This window comes from Protopterus annectens, chromosome 5.part0, assembly GCF_019279795.1.
Source record: "Protopterus annectens isolate FY-2018-M chromosome 5.part0, PAN1.0, whole genome shotgun sequence".
Classification (NCBI taxonomy): Eukaryota; Metazoa; Chordata; order Ceratodontiformes; family Protopteridae; genus Protopterus; species Protopterus annectens.
The window spans coordinates 627,135,464-627,162,040 of record NC_056735.1 but is presented as its reverse complement, the minus strand read 5'-3'; the positions used below and the strand labels follow the sequence as shown (position 1 = coordinate 627,162,040).

The following is a 26,577-nucleotide window of genomic DNA, read 5'->3' as shown; positions in this document are numbered from 1 at the left end:
AAACTTGTTGAGGAAGCTGAGACCTGCTGTCTTTCAAAACAGAATATGCCAGGCTGTTAGATGTAGAGAGTGAAGCTTGACATTGAGCAGATGACCGCCCCTCTGAGACAACAGGTGTGGAATCAAGGGTAAAGGCCATGGAGGCTTCCTTACCAGACTCCTCAGTAATGGGTACCAGTGCTGCCGAGGCCAATCTGGAGCTATTAAAATCATCCTTGGCTTGTCTTGTCTGACCTTTAGAAGCACCTTTGGAAGAAGAGGCAGAGGTGGAAAGGCATACACATGAAGATTTTTCCAACTGAAAGAAAGAGCATCGACTTTCCAAGCTGTGTGATGAAATCCTTTCGTGCAAACCTTTGGCAGCGGGTGGTTTAGTGGAGAAGTTTAACAGATCTATGTCTGGAGTTCCCCATGACACTGTCAATTTTGAAATACATGAAGATCCAGTTTCCACCGTGGGGATCCATGATTTGTCTGCTTAATACATCTGCTAAGGAGTTCTGTGCTCCGGCAGAAACCTTGCCTGAAGAGTTAGTTGCAGACTGAGCAGTCTCCCATAAAATCATTGCTTGTCTGCACAATGGGTAAGAATGTGTTCCCTTGTTTGTTGATGTACCACATGACAGTTGTGTTGTCTGTTAGAATCAACACCTGCCCTGGAAGAAGTAACTCCTTGAAAGCAATTAATGCAAACTGAACTGCCAACATCTCTTTCATGTTGATATGTAGATGCTGTAGTCTGGCAGGCCACTTGTCTTGTATCCACTTTCCATTTAGATGAGCTCCCCAAGCAATATCTGAGGCATCTGTCGTTAGAATCTGACTTGCCTCTGGCCGGGTCACAGAGAGTCCCTTGTTTAGGTGACATTCCTGAGCCCACCACAAAATTCCTTTTGAATGCAAGGTATTATTTGAATGACAGTGTCCAAATCCTGGCAGTGCTGTGTCCACAGATTTTTGAGATACCATTGTAGCTTCCTCATATGCAGTTTGGCATTGGGAGGCACCAGAATACAAGATGCCATGAACCCTAAGGCTTGAAGGACTGTCCTTGCAGTCAGCCCGGACTGAAGAGATAGATGATGGAAGTAACTGGAAAGATTCTTTTGTTTGTCCGGGGTTAAAAAGGCCATCTGGGCTGCTGTATTCAGTCTCACACCCAGAAAGCACATGTCTTGAGAGGGTACTAGACTGGACTTTATTTCGTTCACAGAATACCCTAGGCATCTTAGCACTGCTATGACATATTCCAGATGCTGTAGAAGATCTTTTTCTTGAGCCAGAATCAGGCAGTCGTCCAAGTAAGGATAGATTTGGATTCCTTTTAGGCTGAAAGTAAGCTATCACTGGAGCCAGAACCTTTGTGAATACTCTGGGCGCAGTAGATAAGCCAAAGGGCAATGCAGAGAACTGATAATGAGAATTTCCAGCTCGAAAACGCAGATACTTCCTGCAACTTAGTCTTATTGGCACATGAAGGTAAGCTTCCTTGAGATCTAAAGTTACCATCCAGTGATCTTTGCCCAGCAGAGGTAAAAGCTGTTGTAACGTCAACATTTTGAACTTGGGAATGTCCAGATAAGTGTTGAGGATAGATAAATCCAGAATTGGTCTCCACGTGTTCCCCTTCTTTGGTACTAGGAACAGGCGAGAATAAAATCCTAGGCCCCTTTCCGGCACAGGAACTGACTGAATGGCCCCTATTTGGAGCAACAGAGAAATTTGCTTGCGAGCCTCTGTTCTTTGAAGAGGAGGAATGTCTGGCATGCCTTTGAAAGGAGGCAAGGTATGGAAATAAAACCTGTAACCGTGGTGAATAATATCCAGAACCCATCTGTCTTGGGTAATTAAATCCCAATTTTCTTTGAAAAGAGACAGCCTTCCTCCCAAAGGTGCTGCCAGGCGAGAACGCATTGGCAGCTGAAAAGGCAGGTCATTGGGTCTGCTTACGAAGGACTGACCCCTGCCCTCACCAGAAGTCTGAGCAGGGGAACTCCTGTCCTAGGCCTAAAAGAACCCTCAGCTCTGCCCCTACCACGCCTAGACCTACCCCTAGACTGGGAATCATAAGCAGGATAAGTCCATCCCTTAGTAGGCCAATTTCTACTAAACTTCGGAGGCTGCACCTGCAAAAAATCTTTAACAGTTTGCATAGACTTAGCCTTGTCCTCCATTTTCTTCAAAACTGCTTCCACAGGCAAACCAAACAACACATCAGACTGTAGAGGAGCATCCAAAATCCTTGTCTTAACATGCTCAGCTAAATTCTGATCTCTCAGCCAGGCGTGCCTTCAGAAGAACAGAACCAGTGGCAGCCACCCTGGAGGAGGCCTGCACAGCATCAAAACCACACTGCAAGGAATGTTTACCCACCTGTTCAGACACATGAACTAAATCCTGCAACTCTTTACACTCAATACCTTCAGCCAGAGCATCCACCTTAGATTTCAACTGTGAAAGAAGATAATTCTGATATTTTAACATGTGAAACTGACAATTCAACGCCCTCATGGCTACAGTGGAAGAAGTATACACTTTCTTTCCCCATCTATCCAAAGCCCTTGCCTCTTTATCAGGAGGGACAGGATTTTTAACAACTGAGGCCTTCACACCTTTAGGCCCCTGAGAGACAGTTTCTGGGTCTGCCCTAGGACTCTTAAAAGATACTTATGAGCTTCAGGCACCCTATAATACCTATCCGGTTTAACTGGGGCAGGAGGCAAAGAATCAGGATTCAGGGAAGCCTCTGCAAACACATCTTCCACCACATTCAAAACAGGAGGTATAGCTAAAGGCCTATGCTGGGGTAAAACAAGAATTCCTAAGCCTTTTCCTGAATCAGAGAAATCTTGACCTTCCCATTTAAAATGCTCCTCATGGAATGCAGAGTCTCTGAAAATGAAAAATCCTCAGGAGGAGAAGCAGAAGGAGTAGAATCATCCACATCAGAATCAGAATAAGGAGGGTACTCCTGCAAGTCTTCAGTCAAGACTCAAGCCTCCGAGCATTGCTCAAAACTCTCAAACTCAGGTTCCACCCTAGGCCTCTTATCAGGAGGGCATAGAACCCTAATCATAGTAATCAAATCCTCTGCCATTTTAAGCATATGTTTCTTAGGCAAAGATCCTGAAGCACTAGGAGAAACCCCACAGAAGCTAAACTTGGCCTGCCCTCAAAGAAGCCTTGGAAACTGAAGGGAGGCTCTAACCACCTTAGGAAGAGAGGGAAGAACAGCCACCTGAGAAGCCCTCAGCCTGGCCTACTTCCTGAGAGGATACATCCTGTAACAGTAAAGTCTCTCCCTGAGACTCCAAAGAGACACCTGGCAAAACCTCCGCCCACTGAGTTTTCCAAAGAACCGACGCCTGGGACTGTCGGTTCCTCCACCCTAGGCTTTGCTGCTTTATCTTTATGCTTTTTAGTCGAGCGGCCGGAGCATCCGACGGCATTTTATAATTACAACGCTTCCCAAACACTAACCTGGCACAGTCTAACCTTCTCTTAATAGTGCGTTTGTTAAATCTAGCACAAGAGCGCATCCAACAACGTCGTGCTCAGGCCCTAAACAAGGTATACACAAAGTATGGTAATCCCCTATGAGGTATCTGTTTCCCACAAGAAATACAGTTATTCACTTTTCTGACATCCGTTAAATACTGAGGCAAGAAAACCAAAATATTCCCAACGGGTACTTAGCCAACTTTGATTCGGTCTGAAACTCTGACTTCAGAAACTTTCAGAACGCCAACCTGCACTCGCAAAATTGCTTCTGCATCGGACCATGCGGCAAAAAAGACTGAGGATATGACGTCGGTCATGCGCGATTAGTACCCTGACGCATCGACGCCAGTCTAATGCGCCTGACCGACGCCAGCCATATACTTTGGTATTCGGGCCGACTGGACAGCGGACTACCCAATAGTTAGGACTGCAGCAATGTGGAATGAAGAACATCATCAGCAGTGTCTGTTGAGGGGAATATAAGTGTCCAACATGTTGTAAAATGCTCTCTCCAACATCAAGCCAATGTACAAACACACACGCACAGACACACACACACACACACACACACACACACACACACACACACACACACACACACACACACACACACACACACACACACACACACACACACACACACACACGACTTCCGTGAGAATATAACCCCTACTTATCTAAGTACATAGACTACAGAACACAGTACTTTACACATGAGCCACAGCACAAGTCCGACTTTTACAAGGCTGCAGGATAACTTATAGTGGGTGACATCAGAAGGCCATGCTAGAGAGAAGATGTTGGGAGGCCTGTATAAAATGGATGTGTAGGTATGTGCAAATATCAATACTGTCATTCCATGGCACTGAAGCAGTGAAGTACAGTTGTGTACACTTACCATAAATGTAGATGTTAGAGTGTATTCACTGTTGCAATCATTACATTTGGGTTATCCTGCTGGCAGGTTGCCCTCAGTCGGCCTGAATTCCAAAGTCTTGAGTCCTGCATCGGTTGCTGTTGCCTCTTCCCTGACTTCAGGTCGTCAGGGGTATAAAAGATGCAGCCGACGCCATTTTATTCAGTTGTTCTTGCCCCAGATGTCAGGTGTCCCCAAAAGGGTAGGCTAAATTTATGTAAATAAAACGAATGCACCAGAAATAAGCTTTACCTTCATCTATAAGCAAATACACCACCTAGGTTGTATAGATTAGAGAAGTAAAGATAAGTTCCAGCAAAAATGAGGGGGACGGCGGGTAGGTAACCTGGACTGCAACAGTAAATACACTCGAACATCTACATTTATGGTAAGTGTACACAACTGTACTATGTTCTTCGTGTTTCACTGTTGCAGTCATTACATTTGGGTTGAGTCCCAAAGCTATGGTTGGGGGGCTGGAGCTAAACAGCATTAGGAGCAGCTATGAGGCCCTGCAGAACTGCAGTGGCAAAGCCTGCCCTGGATTTAGAGTAAAGAGGCAGATTGTAATGTTTTGTAAAGGTATGCACTGAACTCCAAGTGGCAGCCTCTAAAATGTCTTTGGTTGGTACTCCCCTGAGAAAGGCTGCAGAAGTGGCTGCTGCTCTGGTTGAATTTGGCCTAATGCCCTTAGGCACTGGTTTGCCATGCTGTGAGTAGCAGAAACAAATGCAGTGACCTATCCACTTTGAAATAGTCTGCTTGAGATAGCTTTTCCTTGTGATGCTGTGGCATATGCCACTAGTAATTGTTCTGTCTTTCTGAAAACTTTAGTTTTGTCCAAGTAGAATCTAAGTTGTCTGTGTACGTCCAAAGAATGCAGAATTTTCTCCCCCTTGTTCTGTGGATTTGGATAAAAGGTTGGCAATTTAATAGTTTGGTTAAGGTCTACACTGGATACCACCTTAGGCATAAATGTAGGGTTTGGTCTCAGAGAGACTCTGTCTGGATAAAAAATGATAAAGGGTTCCATGAGAGCCTGTAGCTCAAACTCTTCTTGCAGAAGTTATTGCTAGGAGCACAGCTGTTTTCCAAGATAAGAATTTTATATCTGCAGTAGCAGCTGGCTCAAAAGGAGGTAAGGTGAGTTTTTCCAAGACATAATTGAGGTCCCATGCAGGTATTGGCGTTCTCCTTGGAGGCCTTACGTTTTTGGCTCCTCTGAGGTACTGCCTTAATAAAGGACTAGAAAAAGAGTGGTAGCTCTGTTTTGTAATGAGCCAAAATGGCAGAGGCTTGGATTTTAATTGATGAGAAAGATAGGCCTTTGTCCAGCATCTCAGTTAAGTATTGCAAAATCTGAGGAATATTTGGGACAGCTTTATCAGTTCCTTGAGCTTGGTTCCAAGTGCAAAATCTCTTCCACTTTCCAGCATAGGATTTTTCTAGTACTAGGCCTTCTGGCTTCTAAAATTACATCCATCACAGCTTTACTGAGAGGTGTGGTTTGTATGGCTACATTATCCGCCATGCTGCCAGATTTAGGGTCCTGAGTTGGCTGTGCAGAATCTGATTGTTTTGCTGAGACAGTAGATGAGGTATTTGAGGTAAGGTCCAGGCTGGGCATTGGGACAACTTCCTTAAGATCGGATACTAGTACTGGCATGGCCAGTCTGGGGCAATCAGAATAATTTTTTTCTCCTGCCTGACCTTTAGGAGTACCTTGGGGAGGAGAGGTAGTGGAGGAAAGGCATATACTGATAGGTTTGTCCAGTTGAAAGATAAGGCCCACTTTCCAAGCTTGTCTGTGATAAGTCCTTGTGCAGAATCTTTTTGATTCTTTTTTTTTTATTGTTTTGAGGAGAGGCAAATTTATTTTATTATTTATTTTACATTTGTTGACCGGGCTAGTCTAGCTGGATACATGTCCTTTTTCAGTAGAGGCCCGGGAAGATAAGCTCCAAGACATGGTCTAAATACAATAGTACAAGTTCAAACAACACAGAAAAAAATATCAATATATTAATAAAAATAGCAACTTTAAAAAAAATAAAACCATCAACAATGGTATTAAGTAATTAACAATACAGAGTTTGTAACAGAATATATTATTGAGGAAAAAAATCCTAACACAGTGAAACTTCAAGTATGGAGACTTATCAGGTTAGGTCATAGTTAAACGAAGTTAGGTGAGTAGTAATGTAGCAAAGGAGTTACTTAAGAAGAGAAAGTAAAAAGAGGATATAAAAAAAAGAAAGGGGTAGATAAGAAAAGTATGATAAGATGGAAAAAAAAAAAGTAGCAAAGGCTAGTAAGCACTGGATAGGTTAGATAACTTAGTAGAGGTAGATGACTAGTCTGGTTTTGAACAGGGGCATAGCCAGTGAGTTTTGAGGAGAAGTTTAAGTCTATTTTTAAAGAGGGATAATGAGGTGAGTGAGGAGAGGTCACAAGGGAGAAGATTCCAGGATTTACCTACAGAATTAGAGAAAAGGGAATCCCCAGCTCTGTTGTTAGGTTTAGTAAGGTGTGGACTAGTAGTTTTTGAGATGAGCGTAAGGACTTCAGATTTGTGTAGGGGGTGATTTGTGTAGGGGGTGATTAGGTTAGATAAACTTGGAGTATTAGAAGGTTTATAAAGGATGTTGTGGGCAAGGGTGAGTTGGTGAAATTTAATCAGGTGTTGTAGTTCTAACCATCCTAGCTGTTTTAGGTTAATGCAATGATGGGTTCTGAATGAGTTGCCTGTAGCAAATCATGCTGTTATTATAAGCCATTTCCAATTTGTTGAGGTTATTCTTGGAGAGATTAGTAAAAATGGGAGAGGCATAAAGGAGTGTAGAGATCAAGTGTGTGTGGGCAACTGTAATTTTAGCAGTGGGGGAAAGGAAGGGTTTTATCCTGTAGAGGGTACCACTTTTTTTATTAACAGTCTTTATGGCATTATTGATGTGGATGTCAAAGTTGAGATTATTGTCAATGGTGACACCGAGTAGTTTGGTGGTAAGAGTCAGGAGATATAATAGTATCATTGGTAGATGTTACTGAGAATTGGAGAGGGGAGGACTTATGAGTAGGCGTGAAGAGGAGAAGTTTGTTTTTTTTAGGGTTTAAGAGGAGGCAATGCTGAGAGAACTATTGTTCAACTATGTTGAATACTTTTTGGGTGAGAGCATGAAGGTCGTGGGATGATGTAGCTGAACATAATAGGGTTGAGTCATCAGCATATTGTATGCAGGTGGCTTGTGGGATAGTTAGATGAAGGTCATTAATAAATATAGAGAAAAGAAGAGGTCCAAGTATGGATCCCCGAGGGTGTTCTAAGGTAACAGGTAGAAGGGTGGATAAAGTGTTTTGCCAAAGTACTACTTGTTGTCGGTTGTCAAGGTAGGATTGGAACCATTTTATGGAAAGTGGGTCTAATGAGAGAGATTTCAGGATGTTTAAGAGAATTTGGTGGTTTACCATGTCGAATGCTTTGGACAGGTCGATGAATAGAGCAGAAGGAAGATTATTCAGGTTTCGGTGCCTGTTAATATAGTCAGTGAAAGACAAGAGGGCAGTGGTAGTGCTGTGTGAGGGTCTGAAACCATGTTGACAGTTGGAATATTTTCAGTTAGATGGTGGAGTAGTTGCTTATGGATACACTTCTCCATAATTTTAGCTAGGGGAGAAAGTAGGGCAATGGGGCGATAGTTTGATATTTCTGTAGACTGTCCTCCTTTATGTAGGGGGATTATGTGGGAGACTTTCCATATGGTGGGGATGTAACCTTCAGTAATTGATCTATTTATCAATATAGAAATAGGACAGGCTATGGCCTTGGATGATATCTGTACATATTCAGAAGGCAGTAGGTCTGCACGGTCATGTGGTATAACAACAAACAAGGGGGGCACTTATCCCCTTTGCAGACTAGTCATGGCTTTATGGGACACAGCATTGACTTACCAAGTTCATCTGCAGGCACAATTCCTGCCAGGAAAGGAAAACACTCTGGCAGACGAACTAAGCAGAAACCTCATGGCGTCCCCATTTCTTTGTTACGCTGAAGACTTGTGGATCCAGGTGCCACTTGTGGGGATCCATGAGGTTTCTGCTTAGTTCACCTGCCAGAGTGTTTTCCTTTCCTGGCAGGAATTGTGCCTGCAGATGAACTTGGTAAGTCAATGCTGTGTCCCATAAAGCCATGGCTAGTTTGCAAAGGGGATAAGAATGAGTGCCCCCCTGCTTGTTTATGTACCACATGACCGTGGTGTTGTCTGTCTTTATCAGTAGTTGTCCCGGAGGAAGTAGGTCCTTGAAGGCTGTCAGGGCATTTTGAACAGCTAGTATCTCTTTCTGACTGATATGTAGATGCTTTTGGTTTGTGGACCAGGTGCCCTGAATGCCTCTTCCTGCCATGTGTGCCCCCCAGGCATAATCTGATGCATCCATCGTTAGGCACTGCCTGGCTGGGGGTAGTGAATGGCTGTCTCTTGTTTTGGTGACAAGCCTTTGCCCACCATCGAGACTCCTGTTGCAGGCAGGGAATTAGAGTACTCATTGTTTCCAGACTGTGGCAATGTTGCATCCACTTTTTAGGTACCACTGAATTTTCCTCATATGCAGTCTTGCATATGGAATTAGTAAGATGCAGTATGCCATGAAGCCCAAAGCCTGCAGAATTTTTCTTGCAGATAACTGGGCCTTTGTTGCCATTTCCTTGAACTAGGTAGTTAGTTGCCTTTGTTTGTCTGGAGTGAGATAAGCCATCTGGGCAGTTGTATTTAAGCTTGCACCCAGGAATATTACCTCTTGAGAGGGTACTAGTTTTGATTTCTTTTTGTTGACTGTGTACCCTAGGCATGTTAAAAGTCTTATCACAAACGTCAGATGCTGTACTAGAATGTCCTTGTTCTCTGCTTGTATGAGGCAGTCGTCCAAGTAAGGATATATTTGTATTCCTCTTTGTCTGCAGTAATTACTGGTGCCAGGCATTTTGTGAAGACCCTGGGTGCAGTAGATAAGCCAAAGGGCAGTGCAGAAAATTGGTAATGCTTTGAGCCAGCCTTGAATCCGAGGAATCTTCTGCATGTTTGTCTGATTGGGACATGCAGGTATGCCTCTTTTAGGTGTAAAGTCACGAGCCAAGCCTTGCTGCCCAGCATGGGAAGAAGCTGTAAGGTCAACATCTTGAATTTTGGTATATCCAGGAAAGTGTTTAGAATAGATAGGTCCAGTATTGGTCTCCATGCTTGGTCCTTTCTGGGTACCAAGAACAGTTTTGAGTAAAACCCTTGTCCCTGCTCTTGCTGAGGCACTTGTTGAATAGCCCTCATGTCCATGAGAGTTGCGACTTGTTTTTGAGCCTCTGCCCATTGATTTTTTGGCAGGTCTGGCAAACCGTTTGCCCTTGGTACGGTATGGAAATGAAACTTGTAGCCTTAAGTCACTATGTCTAGAACCCATTTGTCCTGGGTTATAATGTGCCAATTTTGAGAAAAAAGTGCTAGTGTTCCCCCCACTAAGGGTGCTGCCAGAAGATAAGTGCTTGGTGCAGGGAGGGGGAAGTCATTGGGTCTGTTTCCTGTATGATTGTGATTTGTCCTCTCCACCTTTGGAGGTAGAGGCACTCCACTGCTTAGACATGTAGGATCCTTGCGGCTATTATCTGCCTCTAAGGCGTGTGGATCTGCCCCTCTGAGGTCTGTCTGGAAAGGACCAATTCTTTGTAGGCCAGTGTCTGTTAAAATCTAGGTGGCTGTACCTGTACGAAATCCTTGACCATTTGCATAGATTTAGCTTTGTCTTCCATTTTCTTTAACACCTCTTCTGCCTTAACACCAAACAAGGTATCATGTTGTAAAGGAGCATCTAATAATTTTGCTTTAACATGGTCAGGCAGATTTTGTTCTTTTAACCAAGCATGCCTCCTAATGACAGAACCTGTAACAGCGGCCCTACTGGAGGCCTCCAGAGAATCAAAACCACATTGCAAAGTATGCTTTCCAACTTGTTCAGCTGCATGAAATAAATCCTGTATTTCTTTGTTTTCTGCACATTCAGAATTGGCCATCATTTTCTGTTTAAGCAGTGTCATGATATATTGCTAATATTTGAGCATATGAAACTGGCAATTTAAGGCCCTTATAGCCAAAGTAGCAGATGTGTAAATCTTTTATCCCCATCTATCCAGAGCCCTAGAATCCCTATCAGAGGGGGTAAGGTTTTTTGCAGTAAAAGCCTTGACCCCTTTTGGACCCTGTGAAATAGTTTCTCGGTCTGCAGAAGGGTTTTTGAAAAGGAATTTATGAGAGTCAGGGACCCTGTAGTATCTCTCCAGCTTAACAGCAGCTACAGATAAAGAGTCAGGGGTCAGACTGGACTCCAAGAACACATCATCTACAATGCCCAACACAGGTGGAATAGCTAGAGGCCTGTGTTGAGGAAGTAAAAGGAAGTTTCCAAGCCTTTTCTTAGATTCTGAAAAATCTTGGCTCTCCCAGTAGAAGTGCTCCCTCATGGTATGCAAGTTTTCCCCAAAAGAGTAGTCCTCAAGAGGAGAAGCTGAAGGAATTGATTCTTCAGCATCAGAATCCTCATGGGGGAAGAGAATATTCCTAATCAGAAGAGGAATCAGAAGAAATGGAAACCTGATCTGAAGATTCATAGTCTGTCTCTTGCCTGGGCCTCTTATCAGGAGGGGGATGGGAACCCCTGATCAAGGTAATTAAGTCTTCGGCCATTCTGAGCATCTGTTTTCTGGGCATGGAGGCCTGTCCTTGTGGCTGGTGAACTTGCTTCTTTGTCTTTAAAGGTGTTTTAGTCTTTGAAGTCAGTTTAATATATAATTGTTTAGGTCTGAATACACCCTCAGAAGCCGATGCCTGCTCAGCAGCTCCGGACCCATCTGAGGGAATAATCTCCGAGGCTCCAATACCTTGAGTTTCCTGCGGCCTGGCCGACTCCACGTGGGAGTTGGTAGCGGCCTGCGACTCTAAAGTAGCGGGCGTCAGGGGCTGTGAAAGCACCTCACTGAGAACCGGCGACTTGCTTAGAAGCTTCACAGTCGGTTTTGGACCTCGGTTGCCTGTCTTTTTCTTTTTCTTTGCGTTTTTTGTGAACGCCGGTAGTCAGATGGCTATCCGACATTGTATAATTAAATCTTCGCCCAAAATAGCTTAATGCAAAATTGTACGGACGCTTAATAGTGCGTTGGTTAAATCTAGCACAAAACCGACAACTAGCAACGTCGTGGTCAGGGCCTAGGCAAGGAATACAGTAAGAATGAAAGTCCTTACGAGACATTTGCTTCCCACAAGAAATACAATTATTAACTTTTTCTGACATCAGTCTGGAGCAAGAAAAAAAGTTTCTCCAACGGAGTACTTAGCTTTTAATGAAGACTTTGGATCTGAAACTCGAACACGAAAATCTCAGGAGTCGGCCGACCGGCACTTGCGAACTGCTTCTGCTTCGGGCACCGCACGGCAAGAAAGACTGAATAAAATGGCGCCGGCTGCATCTTTTGTACCCCTGATGACCTGACGTCAGGGAAGAGGCGACAGCAACCAACGCAGGACCCAAGACTTTGGAATTCAGGCCGACTGAGGGCAACCTGCCAGCAGGGTAACCCAAATGTAATGACTGCAACAGCGAAACACGAAGAACATCTATGGGATAGATACACTCTTCTGTCTAGACACACACATACCAAGTTGCCTGCAGTGAGAAGAGAACCCCTACCTAAGTACACAGACAACAGAACATAGTATGTTATGCAAGCACCGTGGAACAAGTCCGATTTATACAAAAGTGCAGTGAATTTATAGTAGATGACATCAGCAGGCAAAAGGTTGGAAGGCCTGCATAGAAACAGCTTCACAGGTTCATATGACTGTTTCAAAGAAATCAACCAGGTTTAAGAGGCAGGATCTGCCCTTAACAAAGCCAAACTGGGTAGGATCCATATCTTTATTTATGAGGTCCATGACGATCCTTTCCATAGCTTTGCAGACCAAGCTAGTCAGGCTTATGGGGCGATAGTTTCCAGGGTCCGTTGAGGCACCACCTTTGTGGAGAGGGACCACTGTTGCTGTATGCCACTCTTTGGGTACATATCCTGTAGTAAGGCTGAGACTGAACAGTAGTTTTATGTTTGGGTTTAGCTCTTCTTGGAGTTCATGTAGGACGCAGCCCGTGACACCGTCTGGTCCCATTGATGCTGTGTTTTTTGCTTTGGAGAGGGCGGCTTTTGCCTGAGCATCTGAGATGTCAGGGGGGCAGCACTCTGCTAGGATAGATATTTGCCCTTTTGGTGGGGAGGAAAGGGAGAAGTTTGCGCTGAACCTGTCAACTAGGATGTTGGCAATGTCTGTGCGTTCGGTGCATTTTTTGTCATTTTGGACCAATTCTGAGCATATCTGGGAATTCACACCCAGTGTGGTGTGTCTGATTCTATTTTCTGACCAGATTAAAGCTGTATATAGTAAAGCAGTTAAATGGGGAGCAAGCAAGGGGAAGAACAAAGGGAAAGCAGCACAGGAAAATGCAGGAGGGAGGTAGGAAAGAAGTATAGCTAGCAATTTCTTTAACAGTGTGAAGTGAACATATGTGAAAAACATTAACTGAATATGGGCTGCCACCTCCAGAGACACGGGTGACCACAACACAATCATGCTGCATAGCCAATTGGATCAAATCAAGTGCATCAAGAAGACGTGTGAGAAAATGGAGAGCTACGTATGGGACTGATGATTTTTGTGGGACAGGTACCAATTTTATTTTCTTGAGAGATAGAGGAATGTTCGGGAAGGGATGTAGATATGTCTGGGTCAGAAGTTGGGTAGATGAGGAAGCAGCTGCAGACAGACAAGACAAACAAGACAAGACATAGGGATGGCAATGGACACAAAAGGTTGGGGACACCATGACTGAGGTGAGGGTGGGGACATCCAGAACCCATGGCCATCAAGCTGGGTGACTGTGAGAATCGAGTCCTCACCCACTGGACTGTCATCACTGTCACCTCACCTCACTCTGCTAAAGTACTTGACATCTCCTACTCCTCCTACTACTTCTGTGCAAACTGAAGCAGAGCAGCATCTCCAGCTGGCATAGGAGTTCACCAACAGTGCAGAGGACAACACTATGCACCATCCCTGGCATCTCAGTGTGAGTGATAAAATCACCATCTCCACTACTGCTCCTGGAGGGTACCACATAACTGGCCTCCACAACAGGACTACCTGAGGGGGCAGGTAGAGCAGGGACAGCAGAGGAGGTGCTATAAGTTCCAGCAAAAATGAGGGGACGTGGTAACTGGACTGCACAGTAAATACACTCAACATCTACATTTATGGTAAGTGTACACAACTGTACTATGTTCTTCGTGTTTCACTGTTGCAGTCATTACATTTGGGTTGAGTCCCAAAGCTATGGTTGGGGGGCTGGAGCTAAACAGCATTAGGAGCAGCTATGAGGCCCTGCAGAACTGCAGTGGCAAAGCCTGCCCTGGATTTAGAGTAAAGAGGCAGATTGTAATGTTTTGTAAAGGTATGCACTGAACTCCAAGTGGCAGCCTCTAAAATGTCTTTGGTTGGTACTCCCCTGAGAAAGGCTGCAGAAGTGGCTGCAGCTCTGGTTGAATGTGGCCTAATGCCCTTAGGCACTGGTTTGCCATGCTGTGAGTAGCAGAAACAAATGCAGTGACCTATCCACTTTGAAATAGTCTGCTTGGAGATGGCCTTTCCTTGTGATGCTGTGGCATATGCCATTAGTAATTGTTCTGTCTTTCTGAAAACTTTAGTTTTGTCCAAGTAGAATCTAAGTTGTCTGTGTACGTCCAAAGAATGCAGAATTTTCTCCCCCTTGTTCTGTGGATTTGGATAAAAGGTTGGCAAATGAATAGTTTGGTTAAGGGCTACACTGGATACCACCTTAGGCATAAATGTAGGGTTTGTTCTCAGAGAGACTCTGTCTGGATAAAAAAATGATAAAGGGTTCCATGGCCATGAGAGCCTGTAGCTCTGAAACTCGTCTTGCAGAAGTTATTGCTAGGAGCACGGCTGTTTTCCAAGATAAGAATTTTATATCTGCAGTAGCAGCTGGCTCAAAAGGAGGTAAGGTGAGTTTTTCCAAGACATAATTGAGGTCCCATGCAGGTATTGGCGTTCTCCTTGGAAGCCTTAAGTTTTTGGCTCCTCTGAGGTACTGCCTTAATAAAGGACTAGAAAAAAGAGTGGTGGCTCTGTTTTGTAATGAGCCAAAATGGCAGAGGCATGGATTTTAATTGATGAGAAAGATAGGCCTTTGTCCAGCATCTCAGTTAAGTATTGCAAAATCTGAGGAATATTTGGGACAGCTTTATCAGTTCCTTGAGCTTGGTTCCAAGTGCAAAATCTCTTCCACTTTCCAGCATAGGATTTTCTAGTACTAGGCCTTCTGGCTTCTAAAATTACATCCATCACAGCTTTACTGAGAGGTGTGGTTTGTATGGCTACATTATCCGCCATGCTGCCAGATTTAGGGTCCTGAGTTGGCTGTGCAGAATCTGATTGTTTTGCTGAGACAGTAGATGAGGTATTTGAGGTAAGGTCCAGGCTGGGCATTGGGACAACTTCCTTAAGATCGGATACTAGTACTGGCATGGCCAGTCTGGGGCAATCAGAATAATTTTTTTCTCCTGCCTGACCTTTAGGAGTACCTTGGGGAGGAGAGGTAGTGGAGGAAAGGCATATACTGATAGGTTTGTCCAGTTGAAAGATAAGGCGTCCACTTTCCAAGCTTGTCTGTGATAAGTCCTTGTGCAGAATCTTTTTGATTCTTTTTTTTTTTATTGTTTTGAGGAGAGGCAAATTTATTTTATTTATTTATTTTACATTTGTTGACCGGGCTAGTCTAGCTGGATACATGTCCTTTTTCAGTAGAGGCCCGGGGAGATAAGCTCCAAGACATGGTCTAAATACAATAGTACAAGTTCAAACAACACAGAAAAAAAATATCAATATATTAATAAAAATAGCAACTTTAAAAAGGAAATAAAACTCATCAACAATGGTATTAAGTAATTAACAGTACAGAGTTTGTAACAGAATATATTATTGAGGAAAAAAATCATAAAACAGTGAAATTTCAAGTATGGAGACATATCAGGTTAGGTCATAGTTAAACAAAGGAAGTTAGGTGAGTAGTAATGTAGCAATGGAGTTACTTAAGAAGAGAAAGTAAAAAGAGGATATAAAAAAAAGAAAAGGGGTAGATAAGAAAAGTATGATAAGATGGAAAAAAAAAAAGTAGCAAAGGCTAGTAAGCACTGGATAGGTTAGATAACTTAGTAGAGGTAGATGACTAGTCTGGTTTTGAACAGGGGCATAGCCAGTGAGTTTTGAGGAGAAGTTTAAGTCTATTTTTAAAGAGGGATAATGATGAGTGGGGAGGTCACAAGGGAGAAGATTCCAGGATTTACCTACAGAATTAGAGAAAAGCTCTGTTGTTAGGTTTAGTGGTGTGGACTAGAAGTTTTTGAGATGAGCGTAAGGACTTCAGATTTGTGTAGGGGGTGATTTGTGTAGGGGGTGATTAGGTTAGATAAACTTGGAGTATTAGAAGGTTTATAAAGGATGTTGTGGGCAAGGGTGAGTTGGTGAAATTTAATCAGGTGTTGTAGTTCTAACCATCCTAGCTGTTTTAGGTTAATGCAATGATGGGTTCTGAATGAGTTGCCTGTAGCAAATCATGCTGTTATTATAAGCCATTTCCAATTTGTTGAGGTTATTCTTGGAGAGATTAGTAAAAATGGGAGAGGCATAAAGGAGTGTAGAGATCAAGTGTGTGTGGGCAACTGTAATTTTAGCAGTGGGGGAAAGGAAGGGTTTTATCCTGTAGAGGGTACCACTTTTTTTATTAACAGTCTTTATGGCATTATTGATGTGGATGTCAAAGTTGAGATTATTGTCAATGGTGACACCGAGTAGTTTGGTGGTAAGAGTCAGGAGATATAATAGTATCATTGGTAGATGTTACTGAGAATTGGAGAGGGGAGGACTTATGAGTAGGCGTGAAGAGGAGAAGTTTGTTTTTTTTAGGGTTTAAGAGGAGGCAATGCTGAGAGAACCATTGTTCAACTATGTTGAATACTTTTTGGGTGAGAGCATGAAGGTCATGGGATGATGTAGCTGAACATAATAGGGTTGAGTCATCAGCATATTGTATGCAGGTGGCTTGTGGGATAGCTAGATGAAGGTCATTAATAAATATAGAGAAAAGAAGAGGTCCAAGTATGGATCCCCGAGGGTGTTCTAAGGTAACAGGTAGAAGGGTGGATAAAGTGTTTTGCCAAAGTACTACTTGTTGTCGGTTGTCAAGGTAGGATTGGAACCATTTTATGGAAAGTGGGTCTAATGAGAGATTTTCAGGATGTTTAAGAGAATTTGGTGGTTTACCATGTCAATGCTTTGGACAGGTCATGAATAGAGCAGAAGGAAGATTATTCAGGTTTCGGTGCCTGTTAATATAGTCAGTGAAAGACAAGAGGGCAGTGGTAGTGCTGTGTGAGGGTCTGAAACCATGTTGACAGTTGGAATATTTTCAGTTAGATGGTGGAGTAGTTGCTTATGGATACACTTCTCCATAATTTTAGCTAGGGGAGAAAGTAGGGCAATGGGGCGATAGTTTGATATTTCTGTAGACTGTCCTCCTTTATGTAGGGGGATTATGTGGGAGACTTTCCATATGGTGGGGATGTAACCTTCAGTAATTGATCTATTTATCAATATAGAAATAGGACAGGCTATGGCCTTGGATGATATCTGTACATATTCAGAAGCAGAGTTACGTCATTGGTAAACAGATATTTTATCCCTTTGAGTAGTCATGTAGGAAGATTGTTATTCATCTGCATGGCAATTTGTGGAAAAATCTGGCAGACGAACTAAGCAGAAACCTCATGGCGTCCCCATTTCTTTGTTACGCTGAAGACTTGTGGATCCAGGTGCCACTTGTGGGGATCCATGAGGTTTCTGCTTAGTTCACCTGCCAGAGTGTTTTCCTTTCCTGGCAGGAATTGTGCCTGCAGATGAACTTGGGTAAGTCAATGCTGTGTCCTCAAAGGGATAAGAATAGTGCCCCTGCTTGTTTATGTACCACATGACCGTGGTGTTGTCTGTCTTTATCAGTAGTTGTCCCGGAGGAAGTAGGTCCTTGAAGGCTGTCAGGGCATTTTGAACAGCTAGTATCTCTTTCTGACTGATATGTAGATGCTTTTGGTTTGTGGACCAGGTGCCCTGAATGCCTCTTCCTGCCATGTGGCCCCCAGGCAAAATTTATGCATCCATCGTTAGGCACTGCCTGGCTGGGGGTAGTGAATGGCTGTCTCTTGTTTTGGTGACAAGCCTTTGCCCACCATCGAGACTCCTGTTGCAGGCAGGGAATTAGAGTACTCATTGTTTCCAGACTGTGGCAATGTTGCATCCACTTTTTAGGTACCACTGAATTTTCCTCATATGCAGTCTTGCATATGGAATTAGTAAGATGCAGTATGCCATGAAGCCCAAAGCCTGCAGAATTTTTCTTGCAGATAACTGGGCCTTTGTTGCCATTTCCTTGAACTAGGTAGTTAGTTGCCTTTGTTTGTCTGGAGTGAGATAAGCCATCTGGGCAGTTGTATTTAAGCTTGCACCCAGGAATATTACCTCTTGAGAGGGTACTAGTTTTGATTTCCTTTTGTTGAGTGTGTACCCTAGGCATGTTAAAAGTCTTATCACAAATGCCAGATGCTGTATTAGAATGTCCTTGTTCTCTGCTTGTATGAGGCAGTCGTCCAAGTAAGGATATATTTGTATTCCTCTTTGTCTGCAGTAATTACTGGTGCCAGGCATTTTGTGAAGACCCTGGGTGCAGTAGATAAGCCAAAGGGCAGTGCAGAAAATTGGTAATGCTTTGAGCCAGCCTTGAATCCGAGGAATCTTCTGCATGTTTGTCTGATTGGGACATGCAGGTATGCCTCTTTTAGGTGTAAAGTCACGAGCCAAGCCTTGCTGCCCAGCATGGGAAGAAGCTGTAAGGTCAACATCTTGAATTTTGGTATATCCAGGAAAGTGTTTAGAATAGATAGGTCCAGTATTGGTCTCCATGCTTGGTCCTTTCTGGGTACCAAGAACAGTCTTTTAGTAAAACCTTGTCCCTGCTCTTGCTGAGGCACTTGTTGAATAGCCCTCATGTCCATGAGATGCGACTTGTTTTGAGCCTCTGCCCATTGATTTTTGGCAGGTCTGGCAACCGTTTTCCCTTGGAGGTATGGAAATGAAACTTGTAGCCTTGTCACTATGTCTAGAACCCATTTGTCCTGGGTTATAATGTGCCAATTTTGAGAAAAAATGCTAGTTTTCCCCTAAGGGTGCTGCCAGAAGATAAGTGCTTGGTGCAGGCAGGGGAAGTCATTGGGACTGTTTCCTGTATGATTGTGATTTGTCTCTCCACCTTTGGAGGTAGAGCACTCCACTGCTTAGACCTGTAGGATCCTTGGCTATTATCTGCCTCTAGGCTGTTTGGGTCTGCCCTTTGAGGTCTGTCTGGAAGGCCCTAAGCAAGGAATACAAAGAATGGAATCATGCAGACTCCACACAGAAGGCATTCCCAAGCTGAGAATCGAATGGGAGAACCTCTTGCTGTGAGGTAACAACACTACCGCCGTACCACCGCAGCATTTGGTTAAGAAAAACGAAAAGAAATACACTATGCAGATACTGCATCATTTTTTGTATCAAGTATCCTGAATCAGCCCCCAACAGCCTATGAAACTAAATTCCTAGAAAATTCTGACTGTCCTGCTCAAATAACAGTTGATCAATATCTCTATGGTCCTTCGGCTAGATGGTGCATCCGTCCCTGAAGGAAACCATGGCAGTTGATAAAAACAGTTATGCTTTTTCTGACTACTTTCTTATGGTCTTTGAAGGAAGCATAATAGTATATAATAAATATCATGCTTTTACTACTGACTCCCTTTAAGTCTATAAAATAACCACATTCAGCAAGGCACTTCTAAATCCTATGTAACAGTTTCTATCAGTAATTTAAAAATGATTATTCTCACCCTTCTTGCAGATCGATTTTGTTATGGACCTCTACAAGTGAATCCAGTAGGTGACTTGGCAAATTAAGGTTTTTCAGCACATTTAAAACATTTACTTTCTGGTTAAGAGATTCTGGATGACTGATGTCACGAACATGTACAATTAAATCCTGCCAGGTGGAAACATTCATAAATAAACACCATTAACTAAAGGGTGAAGTGGAATTTAGAAAAAGTAAATAATGCTTTTTTCTAGCGGATACCACTTACTAGTCTTTTTTTTACTTTGTACCTTTTACTTTTATAATAATTTTCCATACTAAATCTGTAAACCATGCACATATATAGTAAAACCTAACTTAACAGGTTACAAAGATCAATGGCATATAGCAGTATGAAACAGAAGTGTCAACAAATACAGACATGTATATTTCTAGTGAACATACCATTTCAGATGCAATGTAAGCACAGAAGAAAAAATTAGTAAAGAACAACTTTCCTACACGCATAACTAATATTTTCATGTCTTTCATAGCTATCTGACAAGTGCTCATTACCCTGCAATACGAAGGTTCTGTGCGCAGTTGCAATCGATCATAGCTTACTTGTTCCACACAGAGCACGATGATTACACTCCAAAACAGAGAAAAGGATGAACTTGTAAAGCATGTCCCCAGCATGAGACCTGATCTTAAGAGCATGTAGGGTTGCATAACAAAAGCATATTAATGATACCTTAATGCTGTTAAGATCAGGTCTTGCACCAAGGACTAAGAGCTGACAGTGCCACCTGGCTGTAGAAGGTAAAACAGGTTTTTAAAGCTGTTAAGATGCTTAGCTCTGCCATAATTATAAACAGTAACTACCGCAGAATGAAGTAAGTTTTTAAAGCTGTTAGGTCTACAAAGGGACACTTTGTTTCTGCCTGCCATTTTTCTGACAGTGCTAAGTGTTATACTTGTTCCAAAGGCTTTGAAAGCCGGTACAGCACCTGGTGCTCCATGCATTACAAAGAAATATTACTAGATCTGATGACAACCATCTATTATGCTTTCTAGACATAGATGCCAAAATCCACCTTTTCAGGTGAATTTCTCAGCATCTATATCTCAAAACACAAAAGGATGGTTATGATCAGAGACACAATCATAATCCTCTGTGTTAAGAATGATTTTTTTCAGTGTTTGTTATCAATTTCAGTGCCTTTCTCCATTGCCCCAGTATGGATGACACACCTCACTAAGGTTGTAATAGTCAGCTACCTGGGTCAAATGGAACCTGACTGAGCCCTAGGAAAACTGTAACCAGCTTTTTCTATTTTAAAGAAACAGGAGATGCAAACAGCAATGTCTCCAGTATTTCAGACCACATCAGGCAAAATTCCATCATCGCTAGAGGTACTACTGTGCCACATACCCAGGTAGTTCAGTCCATGAGGAACAGGAAAATTCTACAATGCACTCCATCCACTGCTAGCTACAAGATTGTCGGATTCAGTTTCTAAACATATTTACCTGCAATTACACAAACAAATCCAAACAGAAGATGTGCATACTCAACATAATAAAGTGCTGTAAGTTAAAAACAAACAAAAAAAATCAAAATTAAAGTGACTTTACTGCCTGGGGGACAGGGATTTAGCTGCAGGTTAACCATCTCCAGCTTATCCTGTAGGAACAGGAAGAGGTAAATTAAATGTCCCATTCCTGTCACAAAATATCCTCTCCTTAGGCACTAAAGGGAAGATACAAGAGTTTTATCAAGACGGACTTATGAAATGGGTCAGTGCAACAATGGTAAGAACTTTCCACAGCAGTAGATGTACAAATAGATCACTCTTGCAGTAGTCCTTACTACTAAAGCTTTGAATGCATAAAGGCCCAATTTCTGGCCTGGCTTCCAAAGCTCAACAACCAGTCCTCTTCCAGGGTGGGGAAAAATTCCATCTTCTAGCGATACTAGGATGCTTCTGCAAAAGGCCAATATCTACGCAGGCCATTTTACAGGATTACTGCCCAGGAAAATAACAAGGTGTCTATAGATCAATGTGCATGTATATAACTTTAAGAAGCTATCCAAGAGTATAAATAGTGAGCACATGGAGCCTGACTGCAATTTTGTAGTTAGCTGTTGAGATGTATGTGAACTAATGTATGTATGTAAGCTCTGTTTGCTAGTTCATTCGTATTTAAAGAAGCTGCTTCCCATCCTGAGGCTTTTGTAGATATTAAAGCATCTAAATGAAACCCCAAGCTGTCTTATTGCTTATATTAGAGATGAACGAGCGACGTGGTATCAGAAGTGGCATGTCTAAAGGACATGGTGACAGAAGTGGCATATCCAAAAGGTCATGGTATCTAAAATGACATATTCAAAGGGCCTGCAGTAACAACTGGCATAGTAATGTGTGCAGTTTAAAACGGCTTGGCGAAATCGATTTAAGGCACTTATACAGACGTTGGTGGAATATACAGCAGCGGACCATCCCAAAACTGTGCATACTTCATAAAACAGGTCAGAAACGAATTTCAGGTATTAAAACTTGCTCAGCACTATTTTATATTTGCATAATATGAAACGAGGCATACAGAACATTCTAAATAATTTCAGCATAAACAAATATGTACAATACTGATAAAAATATTCAAATTACTAGGGAAAATGTTTGAAATAAAGTCCTAGTGCATAAAACAAATAAAAGGCAAATGACCCCATTTTTCCCAAGGCATATGTATTTTCATATTAAGCAAAGATATCCAAGTTTTCAGAAGTGTATGAAGTGTTCGCAGGTTTGTGCAGTGTTAGAGTAAAGCTGTTTCACAGAATACAGCCATATTTTGCAGTGTACAGCCATTACAGAGCATATTTCGCAAAGAAAAGTATTTTTTGCAGAGTTTATTTTGCATTTGAATGTTGTTGCAAGCTCACAGCATAGTTTGTCCGTACATAATTACAAAGGCCACATTTTCAGTGTGTTTTTGTATACTTTGTGGGTATGGCAGATGGATTTTGGAAGTCCAGTGTACTTGTGTTTGACCGTAATACTGCTGAGAATTGGAGAGGGTTTGAGCAAGACTATATTTTCACAGAGGCTGCATTTTCTGATAAAGATGACCGTACAAAGGCATTTATTCTACTTAACTTAGCTGGATCAGAAGCTATAGAAAGGGTTCGTTCATTTGTGTATGCACTCGCTATTTATGCTAGAGAGGGGGAAAACAGTCATATTGTTGTATAGGCTGAGTCAAGGGAGGACCCAGAGTGCTTAAAACGTAAATTTAGAGAAATATGCAATCCCCAGACAAATGTTACAATGGAAAGGCACTTATTTTACACAAAGGATCAAAAGCCTGGTGAAACTTTTTCAGCATATACAACTGTCCTGAGAAGTCAAGCTAACACGTGCAGATATGACTTAAAGGATAAAGGACAGACTTGTGTGTGGTAAGATGATGCTGTGACAGTGATTTAACTTTGAATAAGGCCATAGAGATTTGTCAGATATATGAACTTACAGAAAAACACACAAAAATTTGGTTACAAATGAGAGCAGCTCAAGAAAGCACAGTGAAAGTTCATGTTGCTAGCATGCAGCACATGGTTAAAAGAAACATGCCGAAGCACATGGCAGTTGTAACCCCTGCAGCACTCACTGGTAAACCCCAGAACTTCCTAGCAAATTCCAGACTTCACACAGCCTCAGTGAAGCACATGACTGTCAGCACACTCAAAGAATGGGTTCCCACCCACTTTCACTGCCAAATGTCGTAATTGTGGTGGAAATCATTAATCTATAAGGGAAAAATGTTTACCTTTTGGCCAGCAATGCCACAAATGTAATAAATGGAATAACTTCAAAAGATTTTGCAAGTCTAAAGAATTTGGGCACTATTTTATTAAAAGGTAACACTAAGAAATGAGCTGATCAGTTAGACTGTGACAAGCCTACTCTTTATGTTGATGGTGTGTCAGTGCTTCATGAAACAGTCAATGCAGTGGATTTAAGGGCCAAGAATGAAGTATTGTGTACTATTAGGATAAATGGCAAGCTCAAAGAGCTCAAAGTTGACACAGGCTCCGAGTGCAATGTTATGTCTGCAGAAACATTTGCTAGAGTATATAATGGTGAAAGGCTTGATTTGGCAAGGTGTGCAAAACTCGTTGCTTATGGAGGTAAAGAAATTCAAACTGAAGACTCAGTAGTGCTTTCATGTTTCTTCCAGCAGAGTAGAAGCTATGACTTATTATTTTATGTGGTCAAGAGGCCCAGTCAGTCATTATTGGGGCTCACAGACTCTCTGAAAATGGGACTGATTTCATTTAACAAGGGAGTCCATCATGTTAGCTTAAAACACCACTATACTAATTTTGCCCAGCATATTTTTTCTACCTATGCTGATCTTTTCCAAGACAAACTAGGCAAGCTTCCAGTTGTGTACTCCACGAAGTTAGACTCAGAGGCCAGTCCAGTTATCAGGCCAGTACGTAAAGTTCCAACAGCCATACAGGACAGGCTCAAAGCCAAGTTAGATAAAAAGGTGTGACAAGGTGCAATTTGTCCAGTGGAAACTCCAACACAATGGGTATCGTCCATGGTGGTAGATCATAAGTAAAGCTCAGATGACATCAGAATATGCATTGATCCACGAGATCTGAACAAAGGGCTAAAAAGGCCTCATCATCCGATGTGCACAAAGAAATCGCAGCCTTGATGCCAAATGCCATTATTTTTTCTGTCCAAGATGCAAAGAGTTCATTTTGGCAAATTCAGTCAGACAAAAAGTCCTCATTTTTCACTACATTCAATACTTTGTTTGGCAGGTACAGATTTTTGAGAATGCCAATTGGGGTAAATTCTTCAAGTGAAGTCTTTCAGTGTGCAATGGAGCAAGTTTATTTGTGTATCCTTCTGCTATCATAGTAGACATACAGGTCGTGATGAAGCTGAACATGACTGAAACCTCAGGAAAGTTATAGAAAGGGCACATCAAGTGAATCTAAGATCAATGCACAGAAATGCAAATTCAGGCTACAAGAAGTTCCTTATGTTGGTTATTCATGAGTACAGGCCTATGACCAGACCCTTCAAAACAAACAGCCATTCTGGAGATGCCAGCTTCAGACAATGTTCAAGCCCTGCAACATTTTATATCCTGGTCTTGTCGGAGCAACACCAAAGAGCATTTGATATCCTGAAACTGAGAATTGCTAGCCCGCCAATGTTCAGATACTATGATGTTCACAAACCAGTTACACTTTCCTGTGATGCTTCAAAAATTAGACTTGGGGCAATTATTCTACAAGAGGATCAACCTATTGCCTATGCATCGAGAACTCTTACCCAAATTGAACAGTAGTATGCCCAGATTGAGAAAGAGCTTTTGGCAACTGTGTGCATGTCGAAGTTCCATAATTATGTTTATGGTAGATCTATCCAGATCAAAACAGATCATCAAACACTAGTCACTATCCTGAGTGAGCCAATGCATTCAGCTCCAGCCAGACTGCAATGTATGAAGCAGAGATTACAAAAGTACAATTTCAATCTTGTCTACAAGAATCACCCAGAAATACCACTGAACAGAATGACAATCAAGGTTCTCAATCACTTGATGATTTTGAAGTTATGGAAGTGAGAAATTTTTCTTCCACATGTCTTGATAAGCTGAGAGATCATACAGCCACAGATCCAGTTTTACAAACACTCAACCACTTTATCAATCACGGATGGCCGTCAAAGCAATCTAGCTTCTCTCAAGATCTGCAACCTTATTTCTCATACAGAGATAAGATTTTGTCTGACAAACGTATTAAGAAAGTTCCGAAAGTAATTTTTCCAAAATCCTTGCAGCCTAAGTACATTTACTAACTTGCATCATGGTCACCCAGGAACCAAATCTGCCAAAAGAAGGGTGAGAGACATAGCGTTTTGGCCTTCTATGTCACAAGACATTGACAGAGCACTTTCTTTTTGTTCAGTATGTAAAAGTACAAAGCCTCATAAGAACCACTTCAGCATAACCAGATTCCGGAACTACCTTGGTCGACAGTAGCCACTGATATCTTCGAGTGGAATCATCAACATTATCTGGCGTTAGTAGACTCTTACTCAAATTAGTTCGAGATTGACTTACTTCCTAACCTAGCATCTAGCACTGTCATTACTAAGAACAAATGTCATTTTGCTGTTCATGGAAATCAGCACAAAGTTATTTCTGACAATGAAACGCAGTTTACAAGTCAACAGTTCAAAAGATTTCCTGAAGAATGGGACTTTACTCATGTCACAAGTAGTCACAAGTAGTCCAGAGTACCCGCAGTCAAATGGTTTGACAGAATGCGCAGTTCAAAGTGCAAAACAGTTACTTGAGAAATCAAAACAAGACAATAGTGATGTTTTCCTGAATCTCTTGAATATCAGAAATGTTCCTCGAGATAAACATCTTGGTTCACCTGCTCAGAGACTTCTGCCAAGACAAACCAGAAAGTACAGTTTTGTACCTACCATAAATGTAGATGTCCGATAGGTATGCATCTGCAGTCATAACATATGGGTTGTTCTGCATCAGGCAGCCCTTCGGTCGGCCGGATTCCAAAGTCTGGGTCTGGCCTCGGCTGATGTCGCACTTTCCCCGACGTCAGAGCATCTGGGGTATAAAAGCATCAGCCGACGCCATTTTCCTCAGTGTTTCTTGCCCCCGATGCCAGGTGCCCTCTAGGAAGGCCAAATTTGGAGGAATGCAATAAATTCCAAACATTTTCCAAAATATATACATATATATATACAAACAAATACACCATAATAGATCCCCCAGCTAGCTAATGGAGGGGTAAGTACCCTGGGAATACCACAGAGGGGAAGGAGGGAGGGTAAACCTGACTGCAGATGAATACCTATCGGACATCTACATTTATGGTAGGTACAAAATGTCCTTCAAGGATGCATCTGCAGTCATAACATATGGGTAGAATAGCATAGACAATCTGGGGGAGGAGGTACTAAGAAAAGGATGGTGTAGTTAATATACCCTGCAGGACTGCTGTAGCAAAAACTGCTCTGGATCTGGAGTATAAAGGTAAATTGTAATGTTTGGCAAATGTATGC

General features: G+C 42.3%; 1 protein-coding gene across 1 annotated transcript in view; it reads right to left on the bottom strand.

The window, feature by feature from the left end:
* The window catches only part of GTPBP6 (GTP binding protein 6 (putative)), a 668,350-nt gene that overhangs the window by 334,888 nt on the left and 306,885 nt on the right, over window positions 1-26,577 (bottom strand). Inside the window, exon 8 of the mRNA XM_044072466.1 lies at window positions 19,494-19,642. Within this exon, the coding sequence (XP_043928401.1) occupies window positions 19,494-19,642 (149 nt within the window). The remainder of the gene's footprint in view (window positions 1-19,493; window positions 19,643-26,577) is intronic.